Source organism: Lycorma delicatula, chromosome 1 (assembly GCF_047948215.1).
Source record: "Lycorma delicatula isolate Av1 chromosome 1, ASM4794821v1, whole genome shotgun sequence".
Lineage (NCBI taxonomy): Eukaryota > Metazoa > Arthropoda > Insecta > Hemiptera > Fulgoridae > Lycorma > Lycorma delicatula.
The window spans coordinates 200884108-200900170 of record NC_134455.1 but is presented as its reverse complement, the minus strand read 5'-3'; the positions used below and the strand labels follow the sequence as shown (position 1 = coordinate 200900170).

The 16063-nt window shown below is 30.8% G+C and overlaps 1 protein-coding gene across 1 annotated transcript in view; it reads right to left on the bottom strand.

Moving 5' to 3' along the window:
* Window positions 1-16063, bottom strand: part of para (sodium voltage-gated channel paralytic) — a 544951-nt gene that overhangs the window by 76345 nt on the left and 452543 nt on the right. The window contains exons 27-28 of the mRNA XM_075370553.1: window positions 15793-15966; window positions 1266-1388 (exon numbers count right to left, since the gene is read on the bottom strand). Of these exons, the coding sequence (XP_075226668.1) occupies window positions 1266-1388; window positions 15793-15966 (297 nt within the window). The remainder of the gene's footprint in view (window positions 1-1265; window positions 1389-15792; window positions 15967-16063) is intronic.

Below are 16063 nucleotides of genomic sequence, written 5' to 3'. Positions count from 1 at the left end.
TATCATCAAACAAATGATTGATTATCAACATCTTTTGTAATATATTTAGGTATAAAAAAATTCAGACAAGTCATAGAGCAGTAAGGTTTTATGTTATATCATAGGGCTACGTTAAGCACAGCATTTATGCACATGTAATCGTAGCTTTAGTATACGTATTCTATATTCTTGATTACACAGATGTAGTATTTAATGAAATCAAATAATCTTAATAATGTCAACATTTTTCATAAAATAAATATAATTAATGTCATTTTAGTAACTTTTCAGATTATATGCAAAATTTTAACTCAGCACAAAAATTAAAATTTTCTAAGAAACATTTTTTCAATGAAAATTTATGTAGCTTTTTGAATATCTTATCACCAAGTTTTCTTACTGTAGAAATCAAAGCAAGTGTTTGGAAATAATCTAAAAATTACAGAAGCTTAGGGACTATTGAGGTTTTAATAAAAACTTAATAGAAAATAATGTGAATTATGTTGCAATAGATGATGTTCAACATGATTTTTTATTAATATAGAAGTATATCATTAAAAGTAAATTTACATTAAATAGACGTACAAACATTTACCCTTGTGCTTGAAAAATCATTTACAAAAAATAATTATATTTACACTGAACTAATGCTCAAATATTTATTCTGGTTTCAGCTACAGAAAGCAGTGAGCAAAAAACTGATTACAGTTAGTTTGTAATTTATAAATGGTATTTTTGACTGAACATTCGTAAATAAACAAGAAATATAAACAAATTATTCCAACAATTCATTGGAAAAATCTGTTCTAATGAACTTTTTTTAAATAAATGGTCTTAAAGATTAAAACCAAATAATTATAACAATCATTAAAAGATCACTCTGAACATAATGAATATACACTTTAAAATAATATCAGCAGACAATCTCTGCAATATTGAGAGCCTTCCTGAAAATATAAATAGTTACAAAATTATTATAATAATAACAGCTGGAAAGAGAAGGTAGTTAGGTAATAAAACAATAAATTAGAAAAGACAATAACATGAAGAACATTAAAAGAGATATTTATAAATTATAATGTATCAGCAGACAGCAGAGCACATGTACGCACAGCACATAATAAAACACAGTGGATAAGTACAGTATTAAAACAAGGTATATAATAAACACACGATAGAAAACACAACATTGTGTACATGTGATCCAGTAGCAGTTACACTGTACTGAAGGGTTATGTATACTGGTATAATACAATCAAGCACCAGTACACATAAACATAACTTACACGCATGCCCTCCCAACGTGAAACAGCGCGTAATGGTCGAAGAGCACGCAATGTTCTCATTGATCTGAATGCTGGGAATGTTGACGCGCCAACCCATATAGCTACCAGGTTAATGAGCGACAGCTAAAATACATTTTACAAAAATAAACAAAATAATATAACAATATGAATTATTAATAACAAATTAGTGACACAAAATACAACTGCAAGTTGTCATAGAATGCTAGACTGATTCTAGCAGAGATAAATGAAAAACTCATGATATTCATATTCAAAAATCATGAAAAAATATATATAAATTAAAACTAAAATAGTGTAAACAATTCAGGGATAAGTAGCTGAATAATAACTTACTGACTAAGTTGATATTCTGGTGAATAGCACATGAAACTAAATATCTAAAATAATGACTATCAGTTACTACATTCTTAATGTTTATTCATTTCTAAAGATACTCGAATGTGATGATATTTTAAAAACATATTTAATACAAAAATGAGAGATAAAAGAATAAAAACCAAAATAACATAAAATTTCTTATCTCAGATAATAACATTTAGTCACTTTTTAATCTTCTAAAAAACACGTATATTTTATTAAATATATTTTTATTTTTAGAATTGAGCTCATTAAAATATACAAATTTTTTAATATTATATTAAAAAATATTTTCATTCAAACTGCATAAATACATAACACCACCATCATTCCCATTTTTAATGAAAAGAACACTGCAGAAGGTGCATAAAAAGAAGTTTGTAAACATTTTACCAAACAACAAATGAACAAACTTTTTAACTTATGGATGTGTCTGTGTGCATCTACACTTTTTTCAGTAATGTCCGATTTTAAAATAACTGGTCATCCATAATCACTAAAATGAATATTATAAAGAAGAAGATGCAAAGAGTTCACACCAAATTTTGATTAGAACAAAACAAAACCAATGTTGAGAATCATGTCTCTAATAAAGGTGCATTTAATGACAAAACTACTGTAACATGATTCAGTTAGGTATTTTGAGTTACTTAATGGCAACTGTCAGTCAAATCACAAGATTTAGAAAGTTGCATTCAGATTTAGGTTCATGCAATCCAGAGCAGCAACAAAAGAAGGCTGGTCAAAAATGATTCCTGCCCTTTGAAAGAAAAACAAGCCACATTCATTCAGTATGTACAGAAATACCAAGAAAAGGAATCAAATATAAGAATAGTTAGTGTTGAAGAAAGAGAAAATTTGGCCATGATCCAGAAACCAAGCAGAAGGCATCTGGAATAAAAATAATTGACAAAATATTAAGCTTCACCATAGCTAAAGAAAGCAATGCAGATCAAGAGCCATGTCAAGCGACAATATGAATAAATACTGATTCTCTTTTTAGATCAAGGAAAAAAGGAATAACTTTCACAGGAGTAGAATAGTATAGGAGACAAGAAAGTCTGAACCCCTTATAATGTAAACTACAGTATGTAAAATCTAAATAAGCTGCAATCTACAGATGTTAGCTTCTCTGATAGTAACTAGAAGTGCATAATTCCACTGAGTAGAGAGTTGTCTGCAGCAATTATTTTTTAACATTTGTAACAGTAATATATTTCATAGATACTGAATAACTTGAAAAAACCATGTCTATGATAGCAGCTTTTTTATTCCAGTGGAAAAGACACAGGATCTTTAACTACACTGAAATCTTTTACCAATATAGTACTGTGTCAGCAAGTATGATTAACAAGAAGCATATTGCAGATAGTTTATAATGCTTCATACCAACAATTTGGTTAAAGGTTCCTAAGCACACAAAGGAGTATATAGATTTTCTTAGGCTGACCTCATTAACAACCTGTGTATTAAATAAAAATTCCTATTTTTGAGAAGGTCTTCAATTCGTAATGAAAATACCATTCCCTTATATATTCTTATTATAATGTATGTAATTACAATTGTGAGTGATGCTGCTTGTATGTAAATGTTTGGGTTGTTTACAACCCAGAAAAGAATTACTGTATGTATTTTTCTATTTATTTGTATGTTAGAAAATTGAAATTAAATAAAAACAGGAAAGATGGTACATTGAAAGCAGATATAATTTAATATTTTTTCAATATTTATTATTAATCTACATTAGTATGGAAAAGTATTGTTTAATTAGTATTATTTTATCAGGTATTTAACATTTTTTTATGAATTGACTAAATAAGAAATTGAGTAATGTTTCTTAAAAGAGTAATTTATATCACCATCGCTAAAGAAAGCAATGCAGATCAAATCCATGTCAAGTGACAATGTAAATAAATACTGTATCTCCTTTTTTACGTCAAGAAAAAAGAGAATAATTATATTGATAGACAAACAAAACCATTTCATGAACTGCTTTTTTGCATGCATTACAGATCAACCTTAGTTTTAAATAAATTACACTTCAAAAAAAAAAAATAAGGGAAAATATAGGGTTTGAATGGTTTCGCTGATTCTTTACTTTTATAAATAGCCTCAGGCACATCCCTGTATTTTTTTAAAGTAAATTCCAACCTTGCAGTCTTGATCCTAACAGTACAGCTTGATTTTTTGATAAATTTAAATCCCTAACCAAGTCATTTAATTCACCTTGTAATATAAGATGTGGCTTATTGGAAGATAATTCAAAATCAAAATCATTGTTGTTTTCTTCAGTATTGCCTGATTCTTCATTACTGGTTTCGAAACATACATTCACAGGTGGCTCAGGAACTGGAATAATTTCACTGTGAGGTACAGGCCTGATTGCAGATTACAGTGAAGGATATTTTACAGTATGATTAGATTTTTTTAGAAATTCCAGACACACTTGTTAAACAAAAGTAACAATCAGTTACATGATCCTTTGGTTCACACCAAACCATAGGTACACCAAATGGCAAAGCCTTCCGTGTACCTTTCAGCCATCCTCTTACATATACAGAATAATTAGTTTATACTATATGAGGAGCCCACATCTTATCCTACCACCAATTTTACACTGAAAGTACAAATAATATACTTTTTTAATTAAAGGTGTAATGTTTTTTCTATTTGATTTTAGTAAACTCATCACATACATAACAAAAGGTATCCACATCATTTACACAAATTCAAGGCATTATGACACTGCATTGTAACAAACTTAAGACAGCAATAAGACTGAACAAAATTAATTCATTATTAAATCCAGCGCTTAATATAAACAACACAGCTGTGTTTTCAGCTACACGTTTTGACCACAGATATGATTAATCTTGTCCATGAAGGCTCACTCTTCAGTATTAGCTATGATGTCATAATATGTAACTATAATATGATTTAATTCTTTGGCTAGTATTGTTTATTTATAGCTTACAAATTATGTTAACAAAGTTGAACAATAAAAATGAGCTAACAAAATAAGGAGCTTAAAATGTTAACTATATAGAAAAATTAAAAAAAAATCCTTTAATTAAAATTTAAAAATTTTTCAAAAATGGTGGGTGTTAGAAAGATTTGGAGTTCATTTTTTTTTCAGCATCAAAAACCAGATTAAAATCATGTATTGCGTTAGGAAACAAAAATTATGTTCATCAGTGTTATTATTATTTCAAACACAGATTTCCGAATAATATTAAAAAATCAAGAGAAGTTTTTAAATTCAAATTTCAGACATAAGTTTACATAAAGAAATGTAAAAATTTATTTAACTGACTGAATAATACCATATAATAAAAATGTTTATTATCTATTTATTTGTTTTTTCATATCGTGATACTAAATGGAGTAATCACTAATTGACATTGTTAATTGTTTATGTCTGTTTAAATTACAGTGCATTGGATGAAAATTGTGTATTGTGCAACTTTGTATATCTTTATAAATTTCTTTAACTATGAACCACTGTTAATCATTAAATATCATAATCATTAGTAAATTTTTTCAAACAAAAAAAGATTATTTGCTTTATTACTTTTTATTATCATATTTTACGATATACATCTATGTTTACAAGTTGAAATTCAAGTTATTTATTGCCATCATCATTGTAGTTCACCCTGGCAACAGGTCTCCCTTACACCACCTCAGTCCCTATCCATTTCCTGTCTCAAGCCTTGTTTGCCCCTTTATAGTTTCCTCTAACCATATGTCCTAACCAGTTTCCTTTTCTTTTGTGTACTTCCCACAGAAGTGTTCTTTTTTCTTTAATTTTGTTCATTATTTTCTTATTCCTCACTTAAATGGTCCATCTTATTTTCTCCATCCCTTTCTATATCCACATTTCAAAAGCCTCAATCCAGGAGTCTTATCCCATACAACACTTCACTCCTATAGAACAAGATATTCTACACATAGCATTTGGCTAACCTCTTCCTTAACTCTAATTCCAGATTTTTTCACACAGTAATTCCCTCTTCTTACTGAACCATTGCTAACCTTTGTCATTGCTAACCTTTCTTTTATTTCCATTGCACTCTTCCAGTCCTCTATCCCTGTAATACCCAAATATTTGTAATTTTTTTATGTTATTTTACTCTTCTGTCATTTGTCTTTATGATTAAATCCTCTTGTTTACTTCCATTACTTTACTTTTTTCTATATTTATTTTCATTGCATACTCTTTCATTCCTTCCTTCAGGATTGTTAGTCATCTTTGAAGCATGTAGCCATAATTATCATATTATCAGGAAACGTCCTGCATCTTTTTTTCTCTTTCTACACATAAGTGTAGAAAGAAAAATGGTTGTCCATTCTACACTTATGTGTATAACCATTCTTTTTCTTTTTTTTAACATATTCCATATCATATCTTCAGTGTAAATGCTGAACAATGTCAGACAGAAGTAATATCCTTCCTTAACACCTTGATCTACTCCCTCCCAGTCAGTCATATTCTTCTTATTTACTTTCATTGCTGCTGTTTGTCTAATATATAATTCTTTAATAAATCTGTCTATCATTCAATTTTTTTCTCTTTACGAATCTCCATCATTTTCTCTTGTTTGACTCCATCAAATGTCTCTAAATCTATGAATACAGATTCATTCCTCTTCTTTTCTCTAAATATCTCTCTCCAACCACCCTTAGTAGCCTGATGGCACCTCTGGTACCTTTCTGTTCCTCTTCTGCAATCTATTCCACTATTCTTACCAACCATCTTAACAAACATTTTAGCAACATGTGATACTAAACTTATTGTTCTATATGTACATTTTCTCATTCAAGTTTTCTTCAGAATTGTCGTTTATACAAAATCTTCAGGCGATTCTCCTGTTCTGTATATTCTATTACACAGTTCAACTAATTCTCTGATCCTTCCTCCTTTAAGCATCTATAAAATTCTATGGGAAGTTCTTCTATTCTAGTTGATTTTTTATTCTTCATTTCTTTAATTTCTTTCTGTACTTCACATTTTAACATGGATGGTTCTTTATCCTCTTCAGCCACTTCCCATTTCTTTTCTATGTTTAATTCCTCACATTTCTCTCTTATCATATAACAAGTCCTTCACGTATTCTTCCATCTTTCTCTTACTTATTTCTCCACAAGTTGAATTTTACCATACTTATCCTCAATTTATCTCAGTCATTTACCATTCTTTTTCCGTTTATCCCAGGCAATACTCTTTATCATCCTATACATCATATTATACTGTCCTTATCTTTTTACATCCTCAATATCATTGCATTAATCCTTCAGCTATCTTTTTATAGCTTTTTAGATTTCACTCCTCAATTCACTGTTTAATTTATGATACATTGCTCTTTATTTTTTTCTATATTACTTTTATAGCTCCTTAAGTCTTTCACTTTCTTTAGCATTTTTGTTGTTGCTGATGGCTTTTTGGCTCTATTTCGCTCATAAGAGCCTACTGTTTCCATTGCTATTTTACTGTAGCATTTTCCATTCTCAACCAAGTCTCCTCACTGTTCACTTTTTCCTTTTTGCTTACTTTAATTGCCTTAGCTAGCTTTTCTCCCGTTGTTTCCTCATCCTATTTCTTCAACTTTTGTAAGTTTCATTTCTTAACTATCTTTGTTTTTTTTACAGCTATTCTCAATTCTGTCATTTGTAGCCCATGATCTCTATTGATATCTGCACCTAGTAATTCACTGGCTTTCATGTTCTGCCTTCAGAGGACACCCACACATGTCTCCTTCTAAAATGATTTTTAAACCAAGTGTTGGTTATAAATAATTTTTTCAGTTGACAAGATTTCATACTTGTCTGTTCTTCCTTCCATTACTTATTCTTAATCCAAATTTTCCTACCACACTTCCTTCTTCATCTTCGTCAACCACAGGATTCCAGTCTCTCATTAATACCTTATAGTAATCCTTTTCTGTTTTTATTACACTTTCAATTCTCTCATATAGATCTTCAATATCTTCTTTATAACTTGATGTTGGCATATATACTTGTACTATAACTAGATCTTTTGGTAACATCCCAAACCTTAATGATATTTATCTATCATTTATATAAGATATTTTTTGCAAACATTTTGCTACTTCATTTCTCACAATTATTGCCATTTCATTTTTTCCTTTATTTCTTCCAGAATAGTGTACGGTAAATTCTCCAATCTTCATTTCATCCTGTCCTTCCCACCTTATTTCACTCAGTCCTAATATAGCTTAATTAGTCTGTCCTAATTAACTATATTTATAGCTTATTCAGACAAAAAATTGTTAAATTAGAGTAAATTCTACAGAAATTCAATAAAAATATGTCAAGGTCTGAACTATGCTTAAGAACACACCTCCCTTTTTGTAATAGAACAGATAGAATTGGGGTTATATTAGGAAGAATATAATCAAATTTTTACAAAATTCTATAGGTCAGTTGTCATTATTATGTTATCTAACCACCTACCCTTATGCCATGAGGATTTTTGTCTTTTCACTATCATATCAAGAAGGATAGTTTTTTATTATTAAGGATAGATACATATCAAAAGAGGTAGAGAAATATTCACTATATTTACAGAAAAGCTTTCAGCATATCGTACCATGATTGATATTAATCAATAAATCAAACTCAAAAGAAGATTACTTTAAAACATACAATAATAAAAGTTTAGATGAGAGAAGCTAACCTAAAATAATAAATTTTATTGGAAAACTTCTGAATTACAAATATATTAAGATTTGGTTCACATGTCAAGCAAAACAAGTAAATTTAAGCAAACGCTCATTTCACAGTAATGTAAAAGTTGAGTTTCACAGTACAAGAATGATGATTTTAAATTACATGATATGCATACTGTAAATTAAGAATAGAGGACATTAAACAATACAAAATGTATACAAATAATAATACTAATCTAACTAAAACTTTATCATGATCTAATTTATTATCTAAGTAAGGTTAAAAACTTGGAAAATATTACTGAAATAATCAAATCCATAATAATAATATTGTAATAAAAAGTTAATTTTTAACTCTTGGTCATGACAAACTAGCCATTCCAATCTTAACATTATTCTAGTAAAAAAACAAAACAGTATAAGAATATTAAAGGAATATTCTGGATGTTTCATTAACAAATATGAAAATGCAGAAACATGAAATTTAATTATATTTTAACTGCTTTAAAATTTAACTTAAATCTATATTATTAATTATTTAAATAGATTTAATATAAGAATTACAGAATGACAAATAGATAGTGTGTACAAATTTACCAAATTTATAAAAATAGATACTCTATAAAAATGAATATAATTCAATGAATATAATATAGTAAACAGATATTCAATAAAATTTTAATTTGTTGAAAGAATTTTTAGAAAAATCTAACAGAGATGGTTATTTATGATCTCATCAGGTTACTATAAAATACCATCATTATGCAATATAACGCACTATTATTTTTTGAAGCAAAATTTAAGATATGGCCATTCTAAAATGATAGTATTAAAAAAGAGAACAAATTATAGTGTAGCCAGAAGTCACCGTACCCTTAAAGTTAACGAAGAATGTGAGTTAAGATGTGTATTTAGAACATACTGTATTTTCATTGGGATTGGTTGGCAACAGTTTTTTACAATATCACACACTGAGTAAAATACAGTTCTGCTAAAATGGCTGACATGTGTAGTTACAGCATCAAGGAGCAGTTAGTGACAAGTAGTTACTTTAAAACGCATTTGAATACTAGATCGCGGATACTGTTCTTTGGTGGTTGGGTTTTCAATCAACCACACATCTCAGGAATGGTCTAACTAAGACTGTAAAAGACTACACTTCATTCATACATATCATCCTCATTCATCCTCTGAAGGAATCCCTAAACTCTGAAGGTGGTTCCGAAGGCTAAACAGAAAAAGAGAAGAGAGGGTTAGTGTCAAGTGTATGGGTTCATGAATAACAACATATGAATCAAACAATGAAGCTAATAAGTGATATGTTAGGTCAATGCTTTAATAAGCTGCCACCACAAAAAGCATTAAAGTTGGCTTAGGAAAAAGGTGTGTCTGAATTAGACAGTATTAAAGATAGGCCGTGGAGTAAATGAAAGTTAATGTGGTTAGAAACATATACTGCCGTTGCAATTTCCACTGAACAATCTGCAGTGAAATCAACTTATAAATGGTCAGCTGACCTTCATTTACTGCAGACGACAATGGAAGACCATAAGAAAAACAGCTTGAAAGTTAGGCTGTTTCATCTGATGTTCATCAACAAATTGTGAGATGCAAACATGGAACGTCGCGCTGTATCATGCCAGGTTTTATTAAAAAAATTCCCAGCTGCAGTGCACCAACAAAAGGTGCTTTTTACTGATGAATGAGCAATCTATTGCAGTTCGCGTGCCAGAAATGTGTTATTTTGGGCGAAAGAAAATCCTTATTACACGATCAGTTGGAAAGAAATCCACTGCATGTCATGATATGGACATGTCATGATATTGGTCCTTATTTTTTTGATGAGCCAGTGAATGCACAAAATTATTTAGAAACTGTGATACCACAGCTTCAAGAGAAGGATCTCATGGAACAAGTATGGTTGCAGCAGGATGGAGCACTTGCACATTTTGGTCTATCAGTCCACACGTTTCTGAATAAAAAATGTCCAGGACGTTGGATTGGCTGCATTACTCCAGCAACACCAACTCTGTTATCATGGTCACCACAAAGTCCTGATCTTACCACACCAGACAAATGATTATGAGGAATTATCAAGGCAAACGTATCTGCATGTCACTACACCACAAATGAAGAACTGCATGATGCTGTGGGGGAACCTTCCATAATGCAACACCATAAATGCTCTGTCGTATGTCACAGAGGATGTGGCGACATATAGAATTGTGCATGCAACATGAGGACGAACACAAAGACCAACCGGACCATTAAAATTAATACTATGTATCAAGTGAGTAAATAAAATAATTATTATACTGCATTCTTCATTTATAACTCATTATAAATTTTTAGTTTTAACTTTAGGGGGTACAGTGACTTCCTGGTAATAATTCCAAGTATATTTTTAAAATATTAATTCCAAATCATAAACCAGAAACAATGTAGACCCAATAGTGAGTAGAAATTAAATAAATTTCTAACATTCTATGACATTTGATTAGATCCTAAGACAAACTGCTGCTTCTGGCTACTATATCACAAAGTTTTATCTCTTGGGTTATATTTTTGCAGTATCACATGTATTGTATATTACAATGTGTTAAAAGTTTACAGTTGTTTTTGTTCCTTTTTTCTAAATTTTTGTTTTAGTAAGAGGGTAAGGCAGAAAAAGGAGAAATGTGTATCTAAAGAATACTTGATAAGATACTTACTTGAAAAGTATTTTTATTTGTTGATATTTATTTCTACCATCATTCATAAGTATCCCCAAACCTATGGCATAGTCTTTGAACTTCTGCCACAGTCACATTTGAACTGCATGTTCAATATTTTCATAATCTCTGAGAGCTGCCACCATGCCACCCACATGAATTTTAGTGGCTTAAAAGCAAAAGTCATTTGGAGCAGAGTCAAGACTAAGGTGAATGTTAATGTAGATACTATTCTAATTTATTAACTCTATTTTGCATTGAGCCATATGAGATCCATTATTATTGCCTGGAGTAGTACTCCTTTAATTGGTAGGCCTAATCATTTTCTTTTAGATTTGAAGCCTGAAGCATCATCAGAGCTTCAATGTGTAGTGAACATTCATACTATCGTGCTTCTGGAAACAAGCTGCTCTTTGAAAGACCAAAAACTCTGTTCGCATATCATTATCAGTTGACGAGGTGTGATCAAAAAATACGGTGAATGAATTTTATAGCGGCAACTGCCGACGCTACATCCATATGCTATAATTTGTCCAATAGCGTGATCAACTGAGACAGGCAGGGACAAGTTGTAACACGTTCGAGCTTGCCAGTCAGCTGCCAGAGCCGCTAGAGTGAGGTTGTGTTTATCGTGTCTGTTGCGCAATATGGATTTTGAACAACGCATTAACTTTAAGTTTTGTTTTAAGTTGCAAAAGAGTGCCAAAGAAGCTCACAAAATGTTAGAATCGGTGTACGGCAATAATGTGGAAACTTTGAAGACTGTGTACAAGTGGTATGACCGATTTAAAAACGGAAATGAGTCTGTTGAAGACAAGCAGCATGCGGCACATCCAGTAACCTCAAAAACAGTTGAAAATGTGCAAAAAAGTGGAAACAATGGTTCGTTCAAACAGGCGAATGACTATTCGAGAGCTATCGGAAGACCTTAACATCTCGTATGGATCCGCTCCGTTCAAAGCATTTTAACTAATGAATTGCAAATGAGACAAGTGAGTGCAAAATTTGTTCCCAGACTTTTGGGTGATGAACAGAAGGAAAATCATGTGTCAATTTGCACGGAGTTGAAGGGTTGTCTTCATGCATATCCGGACTTCATTGCCAAAATTGTAACTGGAGATGAAAGTTGGGTCTATGGCTATGACCCTGAGACCAAAATGCAGAGTTCCCAATGGAAAACCAGTTCATCTCCTCGCCCTAAAAAGGCACGTCAGTCAAAATCCAACATCAAGGTCATGCTCGTTGTTTTTTTCGATGGTGAAGGCATAGTGTGATCAGAGTGCGTTCCAAGGGAAACAACTGTAAACTCTGAACTCTGTAACTCTTTTATAAGGGTGTACTGCAACATTTGCGAAACGTCGTACGAAGAAAGCGACCAGAAAAATGGACCAATGGCTTCCTTCTTCACCACGACAACGCGCTGTGTCACACCTCGCTTCTCATTCGCAAGGTTTGGCCGAAAAAGTGTTCCTATCTGTCCACATCTGCCATACTCCCCGAATTTAGCACCATGCGACTTTTGGCTCTTCCCAAAAATTAAAACTGTGCTTATAGGAAAACGTTTTGACACCACTGCTGACATTGAAAGGGCCACGACCAAGCAGCTGAAAGGCCTTCTGAAAGACGCCTTCCAGAAATGCCTTCAGTCATGGAGTCAACGTTGGGATAAGTGCATTGCTAGCCAAGGACAGTACTTTGAAAGAGATTAAATCAAATTCTATGTAACCTTATTACTTTTTTTAATAAAAAATTATTCACCGTATTTTTTGATCACACCTTGTATTAATTTGAATTTCATGTGCGAAGGTGAAGACAAATTTTTCCACTGTAGTGACATTCATAATGTCATATTTGCAAGGATGCAACCATGATCTACATCTAGTGATAATCTTATCAGATATGTCTTATCAATTATCAGCATATTGAGAGAGAAGTTGCAAGATATTTCCATTTAATAATTTTGTGTTTCTCAGTAATCTGAACTGATAACTACCATTAGCACCTTCAGACATTAAAATAATCATGCTTTCAGTTTGGAGCATAGTTTATGAGTTAGTCTGGAGCATGTGGTCCAGACTAAACCATGAAAAAAATGATTGAAATCTCTTTGCTATCTGTCATAACTCAGCTGTCAGCTTGAATTATCTCCTTCACTTGTCACATTGTTGACTCTAATGCAATTCCAACGATTCAACCAATTCAGTCTTTGCCGGCAACATTTGACTGTCCAGGGTCATTAGAGCAATCCAGGGTGCATTGCTCTATAGAAAAACATTTCTCACTGTAAACACGGAGCATTTCCGAATGAATATCCTTTGTAAGAGTCCTTTAGCACACAAAAAATATGCAACAACATAATGCTCTTCTAACTTACACTCCTCAAGCATATTTGCCATCTTTAAAAAGAGCTGCAAATTGTGCTCCTGCTCTCTAATGACTGACTAATAACTGAGTATCAAGCTGAATTTTGCTACATCTAGACTACTCATTACTATTTTCAAATATTCCAGTTTAAAACGTTTTTAATGACTTCCACTTATATTCATCTGGTAATTTACAGTGGTTTGTACTTTACTTAACTGCTGCTATCTTTTTGTTTATTTTGTGTTCACTGCTGTAGTAGTAGAAAATGATAACAAAGGAAATAAGTGTTCTGATTCAACAAAATTTGATAAAATAAAATAGTATCATTCAAAAGGCAGGTTACTTTGAATAATTTTGGATAAAAGGGAAAAGTCTGATAGAGAATCCTGATGAAGAAAAACTGAATCTGTAAACATATATATATATATATATATATATACATAAATCTGATTAGAGATAAAATATACTGTCTCATAACCAACATAGACAAATACTTTAAAAATGTACAATCTTAACCAGTAATACCTTTCTGTACTGTTAAATATATTCTGCTGTATCCTTATTAAAACTAACTTTTTCTGATATACTCTCACAGAAATGTGATTTCTCTATGGTGTACCTTTAGCACAATCCCTCCCAGTCAGGATTTTAAGAGAGCTGTACTGTGCATAATATACTGTTTGTATAATAGGGCATAAAAAAAACACAGACAAATACAGTTTATAGTAAATTAATTGATGTTAATGTTGTGAACATGCATCCTGAAAAATAAAAATAATGACAGAAAAATATTTAATAAGTAAAATATACTTTATAAAAACACTTTTTATCAGTTATACCTTCTTCAGCATGGCAATCAATAATATATGAATTTACAAGTTAATAAACATTGTACACTCTTTATTATTCAAATAAATGCTGTAAACGGATTATATTAAGATAAATAAAAATGTCTATTTTAATTAAAATATAAAAACCATAACATATGTCTTATAAAAAGTCAATTTTCAGGAAATAAATAATACAACTGGTTTCAATTAATTAAAATGCTACTAAGTATTCTACATGTGTACTGTCACTACAGTTACATGCTAGCTGAGGATTACCCCATGTAAACTTTCTGACTACATAAACTGCTTATTTATTAAAAAGGAAAATACTCAGAATGTTTTTAAAAAAAGTAAAATAAGACCTCAAATCAAAAGTTTATTCTGTAACATTGGCATAATATTAGGAAGTCCAGATTAAGTAAGTTGGCATTCATAGTATTCACTTGTCACAAATTAGTAATTAAAAAATATGGGTTTCCAGGCATAGCTTGTCACTCAACATCAACATTATCAGTAAATGTATGTTATTTTCTATGAATTCTAAACTCTATTTAATAAAATAATTTTTTTTTGTTTTCAGCTGTAATGAACTCTGCTGACTTCAATATCAAGGTGGTAGCGTGTCTGCCTTTTATCTGGCAGATCCTGGGTTCAAATCCCGGTCAAGATATATATATTATTCATGTGCTACAAAAGTTATCTCTCACAAGTAGCTATAACTGGGTGGTTAGCCTGCAGTTGCTTTGCTTAAGAAAGAGTATAAATAAAAAGTGTACCTGACTTACATCATGCTACACACCTAATTCTGTTTTACTTTTAGCATTTATTGTAAAAAAAAAAACTAACCTGAAATATATCAATGAGAGTAAAATTCATTAGCAAAAACTGGTTTAGATAATTACAAACATTCATATTAAAATCTATATTTTGACAATGTGCATTTTCTGACAGAATTTTTCAAGGATTACTGCAAACTTTACCAAAAGGTTTAAAGAATGTGTTCATCATGGAATCAGAAACATTATGGATTTCACAAACTGAAATATGAGACTGACAATTACATAGAAGGCATAAAAATTCACTTAAAATAGGAATATATTGAGTGAATGTATTGAAATTATGAAGAGAGCAGTAAGAATAAAAAAAAATATTGTTAAGCTAAAAATATAATTAGCCATTTAAATAATAAAGTAAAAAAAAAGGAAAAACTTATTTACTATAAAATTAAATTAATGTATTATGTATATTATATTAACAGTTTACTTGCCTGCTCAAAAAAACACTTGATATCATAATTAAGCAGTAAATTAATTTTTCCCCGCAATCTCTATTTTAACTCATTTCCTCATAAACTCCACACACACACACACACACACAGACACACACACACACACACACACACACACACACACACACACACACACACACACACGTGTGCATACACACCACATTAATTCATATATTAATGTAAAACAATGGTTAAAACATCATTTAAAATAAATATCAACTACAAAATAAATTTAACAATTATGCCAAAAAATTACTGTTTTCTTACCATGACAATAATAAAATCCAGCCAGCACCATGCATTAGTGAAATACTTTGCAAAACCAAGAGCAAGCCACTTTATTAACATTTCTAGGAAGAAAATAACAGTGAATATACGATCCATGTAATACAAAATATCCTGGAGTATTGGTCGTGATGGAAGGTGAACATCTTCTAAAGCCTGTACAGTAACATTAAATTAGAAAAGTAATTTGTATTTAAAAAAAATTCTTTCATTGCATAATTCAGTTTTAATCCTGGCAATTCAAATAACATCA